The sequence below is a fragment of the Schistocerca serialis genome, chromosome 10 (genome assembly GCF_023864345.2).
Source record: "Schistocerca serialis cubense isolate TAMUIC-IGC-003099 chromosome 10, iqSchSeri2.2, whole genome shotgun sequence".
In the NCBI taxonomy this organism is placed as follows: Eukaryota; Metazoa; Arthropoda; class Insecta; order Orthoptera; family Acrididae; genus Schistocerca; species Schistocerca serialis.
The window spans coordinates 170,634,991-170,651,898 of record NC_064647.1 but is presented as its reverse complement, the minus strand read 5'-3'; the positions used below and the strand labels follow the sequence as shown (position 1 = coordinate 170,651,898).

Here is a 16,908-nt window from a genome sequence, read left to right as displayed (position 1 = left end):
CGCCGTGCTCGATCCCAAAGGCATTGTATCACTACCAGTCGAGATGACAGGCATCTTATCCGCATGGCGGTATCGGATCGTGCAGCCACGTCTCGATCCCTGAGTGAACAGATGGGGACGTTTAGAAGGCAACAACCATCTGCACGAACAGTTCGACGACATTTGCAGCAGCATGGGCTATCAGCTCGAACACCATGCCTGCGTTTACCCTTGACGCTGCATCACAGGTAGGAGCGCCTGTGATTGTGTACTCAACGACTAACCTGGGTGTACGAATGGTAAAACGTCATTTTTTCGGATTAATCCAGGTTCTGTTTACGGCATCATGATGGTCGCATCCGTGTTTGACGACATCGCGGTGAATGCACATTGGAAGCGTGTATTCGTCATCGCCATACTGGCGTATCACCTGGCGTGATGGTATGGGGTGCCACTGGTTACACGTCTCGGTCAGCTTTTGTTCGCATTGACGGCACTGAACAGTGGACGTTACATTTCAGATGTGTTACGACCCGTGGCTCTACCCTTCATTCGATCCCTGCGAAACCCTACATTTCAGCAGGATAATGCACGACCGCATGTTGCAGGTCCTGTACGGGCCTTTCTGGATACATAAAATGTTCGACAGCTGCCCTGGCCAGCACATTCCCCAGAGCTCTCACCAACTGAAAACGTCTGGTGAATGGTGGCCGAGCAACTGGCTCGTCACAATACGCCAGTCACTACTCTTGATGAACTGTGGTATCGTGTTGAAGCTGCATGGGCAGCTGTACCTGTACACGCCATCCAAGCTCTGTTTGACTCAATGCCCAGGCGTATCAAGACCTTTATTACGGCCACAGGTGGTTGTTCTGGGTACTGATTTCTTAGGATCTGTGCACCCAAGTTGGGTGAAAATGTAATCACATGTCAGTTCTAGTACAATATATTTGTCCAATGAACACCCGTTTATCATCTGCATGGTGTAGCAATTTTAATGGCCAATAAATGACACAAGACAGAACCCTGTGGTGCCCCACCCCAGACTGCACAATATAGTACTGTCTCACAAGCTGCGACATCGTCGCGAAAAAACACAGTGACCCGTATATGTAATAAGTTTCCTTTAATTTACGTCTATGGTCACAATCTTTTCTATTTAACAGATTACCGGTTTCGGTCTATAATGACGATCATCAGCATTAGGACTTTGCTTTTATGAGACAGATGTGATGATGGTCATTAAAGACCGAAACCGGTAATCTGTTAAACAGAAAAGATTGTGACCACAGACGTAAATTAAAGGAAACTTATAGTACTGTCTGTTCGGTGTACAGGAAAGTGACGCAGGCTGCTTTCTCAGCGCTGGTGCAGGAGGTTTCGGCGGCAGGGGTGCCAACCTTGGCGAGCAGGTCCGCGCGCGTGGCCCTGGGCCCCTGGCGCTCCGCCTCGTCGACGACGAGCAGCGCGAGCAGCAGCGACGGCACCGCCACGGGCAGCGTCTCGCAGAGCGCCGCGAAGTGATCGTAGCGCGACCAGCCCGTCAGCACGACCCCGCGGAACGCCGGCGTCTCCACCTCGGAGCCGGCCACCCCGCCCGACACCAGCCGCATCCACGCCGCGTGGTTGGCAGCCGTGCGCCGCAAGTCGGGCGCCAGCGCCGTCTCACCGGACGCTCCCTGTCGGCACAAAACTCCTGGTCTCACCGCACTGCCACCACCGTACGACACTTCCGTTTTGTACTTGAAAAACGCACAGGGTGACAATTATTGAGCAATATGAAGTAAAGAATGGGATTTTCACTCTGCAGCGGAGTGTGCGCTGATATGAAACTTCCTGGCAAATTAAAACTGTGTGCGGGACCGAGACTCGAACTCGGGACCTTTGCCCTTAGCGGGCAAGTGCTCTAGCATTTGAGCTACCCAAGCACGACTCACGACTCGTCCTCACAGCTTCAATTCTGCCAGTACCTCGTCTGCAAAGTTTGGAAGGTAGGAGACGAGGTACTGGCAGCTCGGAGAGCTCGAAAAAGTAGAAAAAAAATTGGAAGAGGAATCCTAAGAAAAATAACAGAAGCGAAAAGCAGCAGGAAAAAAATACAGATTAAGATCTAATACAGAACTCCATCTGAAAATTAAAAAGTTAACAGATGTAATGAGATGAAGGAAAATCCTGTGAACATACATGTAGGTTAAATAATGACCGCATAACTAAACGAATCCTTGGCTAACTAACCAAATAGAAATTGAAAACCTCATAGCTAAGAGAAGTAGGAAAATAAGTAGAAAATGTGGGAGTCGACATGCACCCAGTAAGAAACAGCAGGCTCTCAAAATTGGGTAAAAATCAAAACCCGGAAGAGCACAACAAGAGAGAGAACAATATTCTCGAATAAGGAGAGAAGTGTTAACTCGAAGAATTTACGCACTCTCTATAAGCCTAATCCGAAATAAAAAAATATTGGCCAGTTGCGAGTAGGAATAATACAGTGAGGGTTTCGTACACAGTATGGTTCATCCATACTGGGAATCGAGAAGTCGAAGATTTTTGCCTGTAATCGTTATTGATACTGGCAAGATATAGGTCCCAGGGATTCCAAGACATTCGAGAATTTTTTAATTTGAGTTTTAAGTCTGATGGCAAGTGACAAACAAAAGTTTTTTTCCGTGTGATGTAATTATAAATTAACGATTTTCGGATTTTTTCTTTCGTTGTACTGCTAAACGTTGATTCTTGGCATATTTCATGATTCGACGTCAACAAGGAGTACCCTATAAGTTTTGATGACTGAGTTTGCAACATATACGACGTAAATGACCATATCATTTGGGTACATTTACATGTATGACATTGCCAAGATGCCATACACCTGAATATGTGACATAAATTTCAGCTTGATATGCCCACTCGTTCCTGAGAAAAAAAGTGATCTAAAGAGACAGATGGATAGAAAGTCAGTCTGATATCAAATACACATTTCTTTTTCCGTGTGATATAATTACAAATTACATTTTCCAGATTTTTTTTGCTTTGGTTGTTTTGTGAAACCTTCCTTCTTATCAAACTTCATGGTTCTAGGTCAACGGGAAATAAGCCTATTGTTCAGGTATTGATGAGTGAGTTTGCGAGTATCAAGGTATGTGACACAAATGCCCACATGTCTTGATTTACATTAGCTTAGAACCTTAAAATATTTGCTCCACTAAGGGAATGTAAATTTTAGTATGTCACATACATTTCAAGTTGTTAGTTCACCCATTCCTGAGAATGAAAGGTGTTTAACTATCGAGCAGACATACATCTGGTACCGAGAGCCGCGGGTTTCGACTCCGCACTGGACGGCATGGACCTCGATTACCACAAGAGGTCTCTCCAGCCGTCGCGCTGTAAGCCGTGGCTGCGCTCACGCCCCTGGCCTGCGTAAAACGTGAAGGCGCCATGGTGGAGCACGTGGTCCCAGAGACCAATAGCAACGTACTCTCTCAGGTATTTAAGCGCCTGCTTCTCACTCAGCAGGTCCTCGACTTCTATCTTACCATTTATGGCCGTCCTATCGCCCTCACCCCCACCCTTAAGTACCTTGGTGGCACCCTTGACGGCGCCTCTCCTGGACTCCCCATCTCCGGACAATCCAAGCCAAGGCACGCTCCCGACTCTGTCTCCTCAAGCTGCTTTCTGGCTGCACATGGGGTCTGGCCCGTCGACCATCCTCCACACCTATAACTCCCTCATCCGCCCTATTCTTTGCTACGCTCATCGCACCTGGCTCTCCGCTCCTCCTACCTTTTAAAAATCCCTTCAAATCCTAGAACGCCATGCGCACCGCCTCGCCTATCGCATCTGTCTCCCATCCCCCACACGGATCCTCTATGACCTTATTCTGTTCCCGCACCTCCTTTTCCTCGAATGGATCCTCTACAGCTAGTGGTCCCTCCCATCCTCTCCCACTCCCGGCCTCTGCTGTGACTGCATTCCCACATCCCACCTGCTCTCCATCTCTCCACTCTCCATACCCTCTCCCAAAGTGGCTTCCACCAGCTTCCCCTCCCTGATGATGCCCTCATCGCACCCATCTACCCCTCCTATCAACTTTGATCCTCCTCTACCGCACCCTGTGTTTTTTCCCGAGGGCACCCTCTCTCCCTTTTCTCCCTCCTCCCTTCCTCCCTCCCTCCTCCCCCCAGGCTCCACCTCCCCCCCCTACCTTTTTTCCTCCACCTCCCATCTCCTCTGCCAACGGCATCTACACACTCCCCTCTTCCTCCTCCCCCCGTTTTCCCCCTTTTGGCAGGTCCCCGTACACGTATAGGGAACTTTCGCGCACCAGAGATCATGGCCTAGTGTTTGTGTGTGCCGTTGTGTTCGTGCTCAAGTGTTCCAGTGTTTACTCATTTGTGCTCCAACGTTCGCATGTGTCGTCTGTCATCTCTGTGCATGTGCACATGTTTGAACGTTTTTATTTTGGACTCTGCGCCCGTGAACGGCTCCGTGTGTTTTAATTTTGTATGTCTACGTTTGTATATCCACCATGTCTGTTATGCGATTGTCTTCTTTTGTATCATTGGTTTTATCTGTGGCCGAAGAGCGGCGTAGTATGCAGCTGCTGGCCTACCTGTATCAGGTGTGAAATTAACAATACAAGAAAAAAAAAAAAACTCAGCAGGCAGTCTGATATTCGCGTTAGTCTATCGACATCTCGCCTGCAGACAGCGGGTTTACTTGATTTCCGTGTACGAGTGGACGTTGGGGATTCGTGAGGTTTCGCTTGTGACCGCGTTGCTATTTGAGTGTTGTTGTTAGGTAGTTCTTCTTCGGTCGTCCGTCGTTGTTCATGTCCGTCCTTCCCCGTTTGTTTCGTTTGTTCGCGGCCCACTCGCGTTCGGTCCCGCCGCGCTTTCGTTCTCGGGCACCTCGTGACCGTTCCGGTAGAGGTTATAACAGCACAGACAGACAGACAAACGAGTGACAAAGCGATTCTACCAGGCAGGTCCAGCCACGGCGTGCCAAACGTCACGCGTACAGGGGGTTCGGCTGCATGCGCGCGTGCTCGGTCCTCCCCGGGAGTACGCGGTTCAGTGCGCCATTTCATTCAGTGCTGCTGTGCGGTATGTTTAGGTCGGCACGACTCTCTTTAGTTCGCCAGAATTGTGGCCTCAGCGCTATTTACCAATCGTTATTTGTTCGTGATACGAAGGTCGTCCATAAAACGGGACAGTCTAGCGATCTGTCGTCACAGGCCTTTAAAAATGATAGACACAAGAGAGGTATGAGAACTCTCTATATGTATTCTGCAGTCGCATAAGCGATGGGTACTCCAGGTTACCTATGAAACGCCGTCACAGTAGCAAGCTATACGAATTTAAGGATTTAGCTGGCTACGAAAGAGCAGAGACTTACAACGATTGACGGACGCGATTTACTGCTCGGCACATCAAATAGCTCTTTTTGATCTAAAATTAAATTTTCCCTGAGACATGTAAGTAATTTATCAACGATAACGTTGGAAGCTGAAGAAGTTAATTAAAATTTGTGCTGTGGCCAGGACTCGACCCCAGCGTTTCTTGTTTGCGAGGCAGATATGCTGACCACCACAGCATTATAGTCAGCATAGCTGCAGGAACTACCCAAGTCAAATACCAACGCCAACACAAAGTCCAATTCACATCTCCCCTTGTATTGTCACTATTACCAGGGCTCTCCGACATTGGAATAGCACCCCAGCATTGGACGTAATGGGGAAGTGTACATGTGATCGTATAAATCTTAAATTTTCCCTGAGACATGCAAGTCTCTATATACGATAACGGTGGAAGCTGAAGAAGTGAATTAACATTTGTGCTGTGGCTGGGAACCAGGTCTTCTTGCTTACTAGGCATCCCGGCCGCAGCACAAATTTTAATTCACTTCTTCAGCTTCCAATGTTATCGTAGATAGAGAGCTAAATGTCTAAGGGGAAATTTAATTTAAGATCTGTACGATCACATGTAGTACAGCCTTTCCCATTACGTCCAATGCTGGGCTGCTATTCGAATATCGGAGAGCCGTGGTAATAGTGACAATACAAGGGGAGATTTGGAGTTTATGTAGGGGAGGGTATTCGACTTCGGTAGTTTGTGCAGCTACGTTGACCATACGTTGTAATGGTCAGCATATCTGCCAAGTAAGCAAGAAGAGTCGGGTTCAAGTCCCGACCGTAGCACGAATCTTAATTCACTTCTTCAGCTTCCAATATTATCGTAAAAAGCTTTTTATACTAAATTTCCAGGCATAAAGCACTTGAAGAAATTTGTGGTACGAATAGTAAAATTTGTCTTGTCGCATGCAGGGTGTCAATTGCAATGGGCTTCGATGTGACTGATCAAAGAGCATGGAGACCGTAAACATTACTGCGAAGTTCGTTGGTTAAGTCAACGGGGCATGCCTGGAACGATTTTTCGATTAAAACTAACTACTCAATTTATGAAGGAAACAGGAGTGCAGGAACGAGAATGAGAACATTCTGAATGGATTGCAGACCGCGCGTTTTACTTGGACGTGACTGCAGTCTGTCCACAGCAAGACACTGCTTTCCTCAGGTAATTTCCACGTACCCATAACGAAGGAGGCATTCTGAGTGTTAAAGTCTGTGAAATTGTCTACCTCTGTCCATACCCGACAGTCTGTACCAAATACGACTTAATGTCTTTAGAGAGCGAAGAATAATTCAATAATACCGAATTTGAAACTTCCTGGCAGATTAAAACTGTGTGCTGGACCGAGACTCGAACTCAGGACCTTTGCTTACTGGCGGAAGTAAAGCTCTGAGGAGGAGGCGTGAGTCATGCTTGGGTAGCTCAGATGGCAGAGCACTTGCCCACAAAAGGCAAATGTCCCGAGTTCGAGTCTTGGTTCGACACACAGTTTTAATCTCCCAGGAAGTTTCATATGGGCGCACACTCTACTGCAGAGTGAAAATCTCATTCTGAATACCGAATTTTTTGAGAAACGTCAAATATAGATCAAGTACAACTGCATCACCATTTAACCCTGTAGTATTCACGTGAATTTCCGTTACATTATTGGTCGCCTGGGTAACAGCTGCCCCCCCCCCCCCCCCCCTCCCGTACTTTCGAAGATTAACGATGATGAAGCAAATTAGAGTGAATACTTCCACAACGAAAGGCATCGTCGACATGTAATACGATGAACCTTATCTCTGTTGTCAACTTCACAAATCTGAAATGTCCTATAAGCGATGACATCACGTGGGTTGAAATTATCTTGACCTTTTACTTTATCGACTTTTGGTCAGCGTACATGAGCAACGGTGACCCAGCTGTTACCGTGTTCATTCGTATCCTTGTTAGCGAGAATGAAGTTCAAAACTCCACCGCAAAACACCGATGGCCCATGCAAATTGACTTGGGCGCCTACGTAATCGTTGGTAGTAATAGAAATGTTGTCGATCGCTTTAAAACCTGTAAGACGCGAACGCCTACTCCTCCTAAAATAACGCGGCACAACTATTCTGTCTCGGTGCTGGTACACGTGCGGCTTCTCGACAACTGACGCCGTCTTTCCAGATTCGTTACTTACACAGCTGCCACTTATCACACCTCAGCTTCCGGACTGCGACCCAGTGGCAGCGGAAGCGGAAGGGTGGTGACCGGAAACGTTGATTTTTCGTGGCCGGCCACTTTGTAAAACTAGAGGCAGCCTACCGCTATTTTGTCGAAAGTCGACATGTTGAGAAACGTGGCTGTTGTACTAAGGTTTATAATTTATAAAAAACAGCTACGAGCCACATGTATGGTTTAAAAAGGTTTATTATCTTCAGACCATGACCGGTTTCGGATTTTTCTTTACAAATACATCTTCAGATGGCAGTTACAAGTCCAACTTAGAATGCTTGTAACTGCCATCTGAAGATGGATTTGTAAAGAAAAATCCGAAACCGATCATGGTCTGAAGATAATAAACCTTTTTAAACCATACATGTGGCTGGTAGCTACAACACTTTCGAGACGAGACTTTCGCCCATATGAACAAATATTAATGAGCATTTAACATCCCAGGGTGCCCCAGAGAGCATCCCACGGTGCCCCAGAGAGCTACAACATGAGGAAGAATCACTTCTCAATTAATTACTCAACTCCACACTTGAATGCGTTATATTTACTGCCATATCTACACACAACCCGTTTTAATGAAAACAAATAAAAGTGAAGTTACATTTTAATAAAACTGATTAGTATACACTATGGCCAGTCAGATTGCTACACCAAGAAGAAATGCAGATGATAAACGGGTATTCATTGGACAAATATATTTACTAGAACTAACATGTGATTACATTATCACGCAATTTGGGTGCATAGACCCTGAGAAATCAGTAGCCAGAACAACGACCTCTGGCCGTAATAACAGCATTGACACGCGTCGGCATTGAGTCAGAGCTTGGATGGCGTGTACAGGTACAGCTGCCCATGCAGCTTCAACACGATACCACAGTTCATCAAGAGTAGTGACTGGCGTACTGTGACGAGCCAGTTGCTCGACCACCATTGACCAGACGTTTTCAATTGCTGATAGATCTGGAGAATGTGCTGACCAGGCCAGCAGTCGAACATTTTCTGTATCCAGAAAGGCCCGTACAGGACCTGCAACATACGGTCGTACATTACCCTGCTGAAATGTAGGGTTTCGCAGGGATCGAATGAAGGGTAGAGCCACGGCTCGTAACACATCTGAAATGTAACGTCCACTGTTCAAAGGGCCGTCAATGCGGACAAGAGCTGACCGAGACGTGTAACCAGTGGCACCCCATACCATCACGCCGGGTGATAAGCCAGTATGGCGATGACAAATACACGCTTCCAATGTGCGTTCACCGCGATTTCGCCAAACACGGATGCGACCATCATGATGCTGTAAACAGAATCTGGATTCTTCCGAAGAAATGACGTTTTGCCATTCATGCACCCAGGTTCTTCGTTGAATACACCATCGCATGCGCTCCTGTCTGTGATGCAGCGTCAAGTGTAACCGCAGCCACGGTCTCCGAGCTGATGTTCCATGCTGCTGCAAACGTCGCCGAACTGTTCGTGCAGATGGTTGTTGTCTTGCAAATGTCCCTGTCTGTTAACTCAGAGATCGAGACGTGGCTGCACATTCCGAAACAGCCATGCAGATAAGATGTCTGTCATCTCGACTGCTAGTGATTCGAGGCCGTTGGGATCCAGCACGGCGTTCCGTATTACCCTCCTGAACCCACCGATTCCATATTCTGCTAACAGTCATTGGATTTCGAACAACGCGAGCAGCAATGTCACGACACGATAACCCGCAATCTCGATAGGCTACAATCCGACATTTATCAAAGCGGGAAACGTGATAGTACGCCTTTCTCCTCCTTACACGAGGCATCACAACATCGTTTCACCAGGTAACGCCGGTCAACTGCTGTTTGTGTATGAAAAATCGGTGTGAAACTTTCCTCATGTCAGCACGTTGTAGGTGTCGCCACCGGCGCCAACCTTGTGTGAATGCCAGAATAAGACTTTCACTCTGCAGCGGATTGTGCTCTGATATGAAACTTCCTGGTAGATTAATACTGTGTGCCGGACCGAGACTCGAACTCGGGACCTTTGTCTGTCGCGGGCAAGTGCTATACCGACTGAGCTACCAAAGCACGACTCACGCCCCGTCCTCACAGAAGGCAGGAGACGAGGTACTGGCAGAAGTAAAGCTGTGAGGACGGGGCGTGAGTCGTGCTTTGGTAGCTCAGTCGGTATAGCACTTGCCCGCGACAGACAAAGGTCCCGAGTTCGAGTCTCGGTCCAGCACACAGTTTTAATCTGCCAGGAAGTTTCTTGAGTGAATGCTCTGAAAAGCTAATCATTTGCATATCACAGCACCTTCTTCCTGTCGGTTAAATTTCGCGTCTGTAGCACGTCATCTTCGTGGTGTAGCAATTTGAATGGCCAGTAGTGTAGTTTGCGAACCATACACTGAAGTTCTGTATATGAACCGGACAAATACAACAATTAAACCACTACTTCCAAAATTAATTTCTGACACACCTATTATTTCACACATTAACCAAACGACTGACAGAAACGTCCTTCAAATGATGAGGGCAGGAACACTTATCGCTTCCGCTTCCTGGTTGATCTGTCATGTAATATGTTCCTCTTTTTTCCTTTCTTTCCTGTAACAGCGTGTTTACAGTCTCTTCCATTCCAAGCAATGAAAGTCCATACCTCCTGATCTTTTTAAAGGCCTGTGGTGCTTCATATCTCCTTTCTGTTTTGGGCTTTATAATTCCCAAGCAAGAAGTTCTTTTCTCTGCTTTATCTTCATTTTTACCGAATGAAACACTGAAAAATAAATAACTTACCTATCGAAATAGAAACGGAAATGGTAACACCAATGGTTGCGAGGGTGACAATTGTCAGCTGGAGCAGACAGTGTGGATAAACTTATGTTTGCACTTCCTCACAACAGTAGATTCAAGTAACAGTGGTGAGATCCTGACCCTTAAAATGGATCCCAAAGCCAGAACATTATGAACACCGACCTACTGTCGATACAAACCCATCCAGACGATAGCAGAGCCACCTCGCGAGGAATGACTGCTAGTCATACACCCCCACAGTGCATGTAGTATCTGTGAGCGATCTGTCTGTGTGTAGAATGGGGAAGGCATGCAATCTATCTGATTGTGATGGCCCGGAGGCTTTTGCGAGAACATTTCGGAAACTGCAAGACTCGGCGTTTGTTCGAGGAGTGCTGTAGTGAGTTCCTGCAACATGTGGCGAAATTGAGGTGAAGCCGTGTCCACACGTCGAGGGGTTGGACGGCCACCTCTCAGATGTCAGATATCGTAGACTGGGCAGACTGATATAACAGGACAGCCGACGAACTGTGGTGGAACTAACATCAGACTTTTGTGTTGGGCAGGGTGCAGCCGTGCGGGATTAGCCGAGTGGTCTGAGGCGCTGCAGTCATGGACTGTGTGGCTTGTCCCGGCGGAGGTTCGAGCCTTCCCTCGGGCAGGGGTGTGTGTGTTTGTCCTTAGGATAATTTAGGTTAAGTAATGTGTAAGCTTAGGGACCGATGACCGTAGCAGTTAAGTCCCATAAGATTACACACGCATTTGAACAGTTTTTTGGGCAGGGTGCAAGTGTGGCTGAACACATAGGGCATTGTACTCTCCTAACGATGGTCTGCACAGCTGATGACCCATTTGACAATGTTAACACAACGACATCAGCAACTACAACTGAAATGGGCACGTCAGTGTTGGTACTGGACGCTGGAGCAGTGGCAGAACATTGGACAGTCTGATGAATTCTCATACCTTCTTCATCGTGCCGCTAGGAGGAGGCGAAGACGTCTTCCAGGGGACAATCCCTGACACATGTACGGCTGGACGCATACAAGCTGGTGGCGGTTCCATTATGCTCTGGGGAACATTCACATAGACACACATGGTTCCAGTGGAGCTTGTGCAAGGTACCATGATGGCCAAGGAGTATCAGACCAGACCAGGTACACCCATTTATGACTATCATGTTTCCTGACACCAGTGGCATTTATCAACAAGGTATTGCGCTATGTCATAAGGACAAGCATGCGATGGTGTGGTTTGAAGAACACAGTGCTGATCCTGCAACTCGTGAGATCTGAACCCAATCAAACACATCTGGGATGTGATTGAACGTGGCCTCAGAGCTCGTCGCCTTTTGCTAGGAATTTACTGGAATTAGATGGTGTATGCAGACATGGTGCCAACTCCCTCCAGCGACCAATCGAGGCCTCATTGTTTCAGTGCCACAATGTGTCGCTGCTGTTTTCCGTGTCAAAGGGGGCATACCAGACAGTGGGTAGGTGGTCGTAATGTTCTGGCTGATCTGTTCGCCGGCCGCTGTGGCCGAGCGGTTCTAGGCACTTCAGTCGGGAACCGCTGCTGCTGTGGTCGCAGGTTCAAATCCTGGCTCGGGCATGGATGTGTGTGATGTCCTTAGGTTAGTTATCTTAAACTACACTCCTGGAAACTGAAATAAGAACACCATGAATTCATTGTCCCAGGAAGGGGAAACTTTATTGACACATTCCTGGGGTCAGATACATCACATGATCACACTGACAGAACCACAGGCACATAGACACAGGCAACAGAGCATGCACAATGTCGGCACTAGTGCAGTGTATATCCACCTTTCGCAGCAATGCAGGCTGCTATTCTCCCATGGAGACGATCGTAGAGATGCTGGATGTAGTCCTGTGGAACGGCTCGCCATGCCATTTCCACCTGGCGCCTCAGTTGGACCAGCGTTCGTGCTGGACGTGCAGACCGCGTGAGACGACGCTTCATCCAGTCCCAAACATGCTCAATGGGGGACAGATCCGGAGATCTTGCTGTCCAGGGTAGTTGACGTACACCTTCTAGAGCACGTTGGGTGGCACGGGATACATGCGGACGTGCATTGTCCTGTTGGAACAGCAAGTTCCCTTGCCGGTCTAGGAATGGTAGAACGATGGTTTCGATGACGGTTTGGATGTACCGTGCACTATTCAGTGTCCCCTCGACGATCACCAGTGGTGTACGGCCAGTGTAGGAGATCGCTCCCCACACCATGATGCCGGGTGTTGGCCCTGTGTGCCTCGGTCGTATGCAGTCCTGATTGGGGCGCTCACCTGCACGGCGCCAAACACGCATACGACCATCATTGGCACCAAGGCAGAAGCGACTCTCATCGCTGAAGACGACACGTCTCCATTCGTCCCTCCATTCACGCCTGTCGCGACACCACTGGAGGCGGGCTGCACGATGTTGGGGCGTGAGCGGAAGACGGCCTAACGGTGTGCGGGACCGTAGCCCAGCTTCATGGAGACGGTTGCGAATGGTCCTCGCCGATACCCCAAGAGCAACAGTGTCCCTAATTTGCTGGGAAGTGGCGGTGCGGTCCCCTACGGCACTGCGTAGGATCCTACGGTCTTGGCGTGCATCCGTGCGTCGCTGCGGTCCGGTCCCAGGTCGACGGGCACGTGCACCTTCCGCCGACCACTGGCGACAACATCGATGTACTGTGGAGACCTCACGCCCCACGTGTTGAGCAATTCGGCGGTACGTCCACCCGGCCTCCTGCATGCCCACTATACGCCCTCGCTCAAAGTCCGTCAACTGCACATACGGTTCACGTCCACGCTGTCGCGGCATGCTACCAGTGTTAAAGACTGCGATGGAGCTCCGTATGCCACGGCAAACTGGCTGACACTGACGGCGGCGGTGCACAAATGCTGCGCAGCTAGCGCCATTCGACGGCCAACACCGCGGTTCCTGGTGTGTCCGCTGTGCCGTGCGTGTGATCATTGCTTGTACAGCCCTCTCGCAGTGTCCGGAGCAAGTATGGTGGGTCTGACACACCGGTGTCAATGTGTTCTTTTTTCCATTTCCAGGAGTGTAGTTCTAAGTCTAGGGGACTGATGACCTCAGATGTTAAGTCCCATAGTGCTTAGGCCCATTCGAAGCATTTTTGATCTGTGTATACAAATTTACATCTGTGGACAACCTGTAAGGGTCAGAGCATAACAAAACGAAAATCGCTGGGTGACATGTAACCCCTGCGACTGCTGAAGGGCAGCACGTTTGTGGTATCCCCCTAGTGTGGGGATATGTGCCAGCCAAGCTAAGAGCACTAGGGCCTGCACATGGCCCATGAGCCGCATTCTGGGCCGCCCCTGCTGTTAGGGTTCCATTTTCACCGACTGAACTACGGAACCCTAAAAATGACAAGTGAGGACCGACATATCGACACCATTAGAGATGGTCACCTTTTGAGTACCCCTCGCAGTGTTGGTGCAGAGCGAGAGTGAGTTGCTGGAGCCGCTCACCTTGAAGGCGGAGGCGACCCACACCTGCCGGAAGGACCTGGCGTAGGCGTGCCAGGCGAAGCGCGGCACCTGCGCCGCCACGTCGGCGCCGTACGCCCACACGACGGGCTGCACCAGCCGGCCCAGCCCCGACGCCGCCACGTGCGCCGGCGGCCACCGCCTCAGCATGTCGTCCCACACCAGCGCCACCGCCGCCGGCCGCAGCGCCCGCACCGCCCCCACCACGGCCGAGACGTGCCGCGAGAACAGCTGCCTGCCGCACACAACACACACACACACACACTGCTGTCTGCTCGCTTCACTGCACGACCAAGCCACAGCCGCTACAGACTGTCACATTCTGCTCGTACATTCGAACCATTCATTGTTTTCTATACACTGCCTGACCAAAAGTATGAGGCCAATTCAAAAAGTAACAGTATTAATTGCAGTTAACCCGTAAGTGGATCGAAACAGCATATCCAGACACTCTAGAATGAAAATGGCATTGAAAGAGTGGATGACACGCGTAAAGCTGAAATACTAAACACCTTTCACAGAGGAAGACCGCACTGCAATTCCTTCTCTAAATCCTCGCACGAACGAAAAATGGCTAACATCGAAATAAGTGTCCAAGGAATAGAAAAGCAACTGAAACCACTCAACAGAGGAAAGTCCACTGGACCTGACGGGATACCAATTCGATTCCACACAAAGTACGCCAAAGAACTTGCGCGCCTTCTAACAGCGGTGTACCGCAAGTCTCTAGAGGAACGGAGGGTTCCAAATGACTGGAAAAGAGCACAGATGCGATAAACTGTAGGCCTATATCTCTGACATCGTTGTAGAATTTTAGAACATGTTATTCGCTCGCATATCATGTCATTTCTGGAAACCCAGAATCTGCTCTGTAGGAATCAACATGGATTCCGGAAACAGCTATCGTGTGAGACCCAACTCGCTTTATTTGTTCATGAGACCCAGAAAATATTAGATACAGGCTCCCAGGTAGATGCCATTTTCCTTGATTTCCGGAAGGCGTTCGATACAGTTCCGCACTGTCGCCTGATATACAAAATAAGAGCCTACGGAATATCAGACCAGCTATATGGCTGGATTGAAGAGTTTTTAGCAAACAGAACACAGCATGTTAAGGAGAGACGTCTACAGACGTTAAAGTAACCTCTGGCGTGCCACAGGAGACTGTTATGGGACCATTGCTTTTCACAATATATATAAATGACCTAGTAGATAGTGTCGGAAGTTCCCTGCGGCTTTTCGCGGATGATGTTGTAGTACACAGAGAAGTTGCAGCATTAGAAAATTGTAGCGAAATGCGGGAAGATCTGCAGCGGATAGGCACTTGGTGCAGGGAGTGGCAACTGTCCCTTAACATAGACAAATGTAATGTATTGCGACTACATAGAAAGAAGGATCCTTTATTGTATGATTATATGATAGCGGAACAAACACTGGTAGCAGTTACTTCTGCAAAATATCTGGGAGTATGCGTGCGGAACGATTTGAAGTGGAATGATCATATAAAATTAATTGTTGGTAAGGCGGGTGTCAGGTTGAGATTCAGTGGGAGAGTCCTTAGAAAATGTACTCCACCAACAAAGGAGGTGGCTTACAAAACACTCGTTCGACCTAGGCTTGAGTATTGCTCATCAGTGTGGGATCCGTACCAGGTCAGGTTGACAGAGGAGATAGAGATCCAAAGAAGAGCGGCGCGTTTCGTCACAGGGTTATTTGGTAAGCGTGATAGCGTTACGGAGATATTTAGCAAACTCAAGTGGCAGACTCTGCAAGAGAGGTGGTGTTCCTTGCTGTCCAGGTTTCGAGAGGGTGTGTTTCTGGATGAGGTATCGAATATATTGCTTCCCCCTACTTATGCCTCCCGAGGAGATCACGAATGTAAAATTAGAGAGATTCGAGCGCGCAGGGAGGCTTTGCGGCAGTCGTTCTTCCCGCGAACCATACGCGACTAGAACAGGAAAGGGAGGTAATGACAGTGGCACGCAAAGTGCCCTCCGCCACACACCGTTGGGTGGCTTGCAGAGTATAAATCTAGATGTAGATGTACCTGACCAGAAGTACGAGGCCAATTCAAAAAGTAACAATATTAAATGCAGTTAACCTGTCAGGCATCGAAAGTCGCGGGAAATGAAAATTCCAGCATATGTTGACAGATGGCATGACAAGCTGAGTAGGAAACAAAATGGCCTCATCACTGGTTGTGTGTACCCTAGGAGAACAGCGAGCAGTAAGTCGATTTTTGTGCTCGCTGGACGTACAACCTCGGCAGATCAGTAGAAAGATGTTGGAAAAGTATGGAGTAGCTGCAGTAATGAGACAAGAGTGGACGAGTAGGTACATTCCTTTAAAAGTGGAAGTACATTGTAAGGTTCTCATATGGTTTGTGCTATTGTAAATAATTTACCTTTACTGATCAGGGACAAAGATATGCTCTTCTCCTTTGGGTTCCCTCCCCTTCCCCTGCCCCCTCCACCGTATCCTCCCTCCTCGCCTCTGTCCTCGTCACTTCTCCTTTCCCAGTCCTGGCGCACCCTCCCCATCTCCTGGCACTTGCTGTGCTACCGACACCCCCCCTTCCTACACCCTCTCCTCCATCAACCCCCCTCCCTCCCCCATCTCTCTTTTCTCTCATCCTCTTGTTCGACCTCTCCTCCCCTGGCAGGCCCATAAAATTTTAATGCAGGTACATTGTCGCGTTTTGGTGCTCGCCATGTAGGTAACACAAGTGCAGCCTGTGTTAAGTGTCGTCGTCCCATGCCGTGAACACCGTTTTCAATTGTGCTATTCGTGCTACCAATCTTTATGTGCGACGACATCATCGAGAGCCATCTTAACTGTATGTGGATTTTATGTAAACGTGCCTCATCCAACTACCCCTTTTTTACATTTTAACTCCAATTGTTTCTCCCTTCTCATGTGTACATTTCATCTTTTATCCCTGCATTTTATATATGTAATGCTCTTCTGTCTTGAGCGGGGGGATGAAATGACAATAAAAGAAAAAAAAAAGACAAAGATAAGTGAGAACAATGT

General features: G+C 48.5%; 1 protein-coding gene across 1 annotated transcript in view; it reads right to left on the bottom strand.

Annotated features, from left to right (window-relative positions):
* Window positions 1-1,289: 1,289 nt before the first annotated feature.
* The window catches only part of LOC126424638 (hexosaminidase D-like), a 90,066-nt gene continuing 74,447 nt past the window's right edge, over window positions 1,290-16,908 (bottom strand). Inside the window, exons 5-6 of the mRNA XM_050087371.1 lie at window positions 13,858-14,110; window positions 1,290-1,658 (exon numbers count right to left, since the gene is read on the bottom strand). Coding sequence (XP_049943328.1) covers window positions 1,290-1,658; window positions 13,858-14,110 — 622 coding nt within the window. The remainder of the gene's footprint in view (window positions 1,659-13,857; window positions 14,111-16,908) is intronic.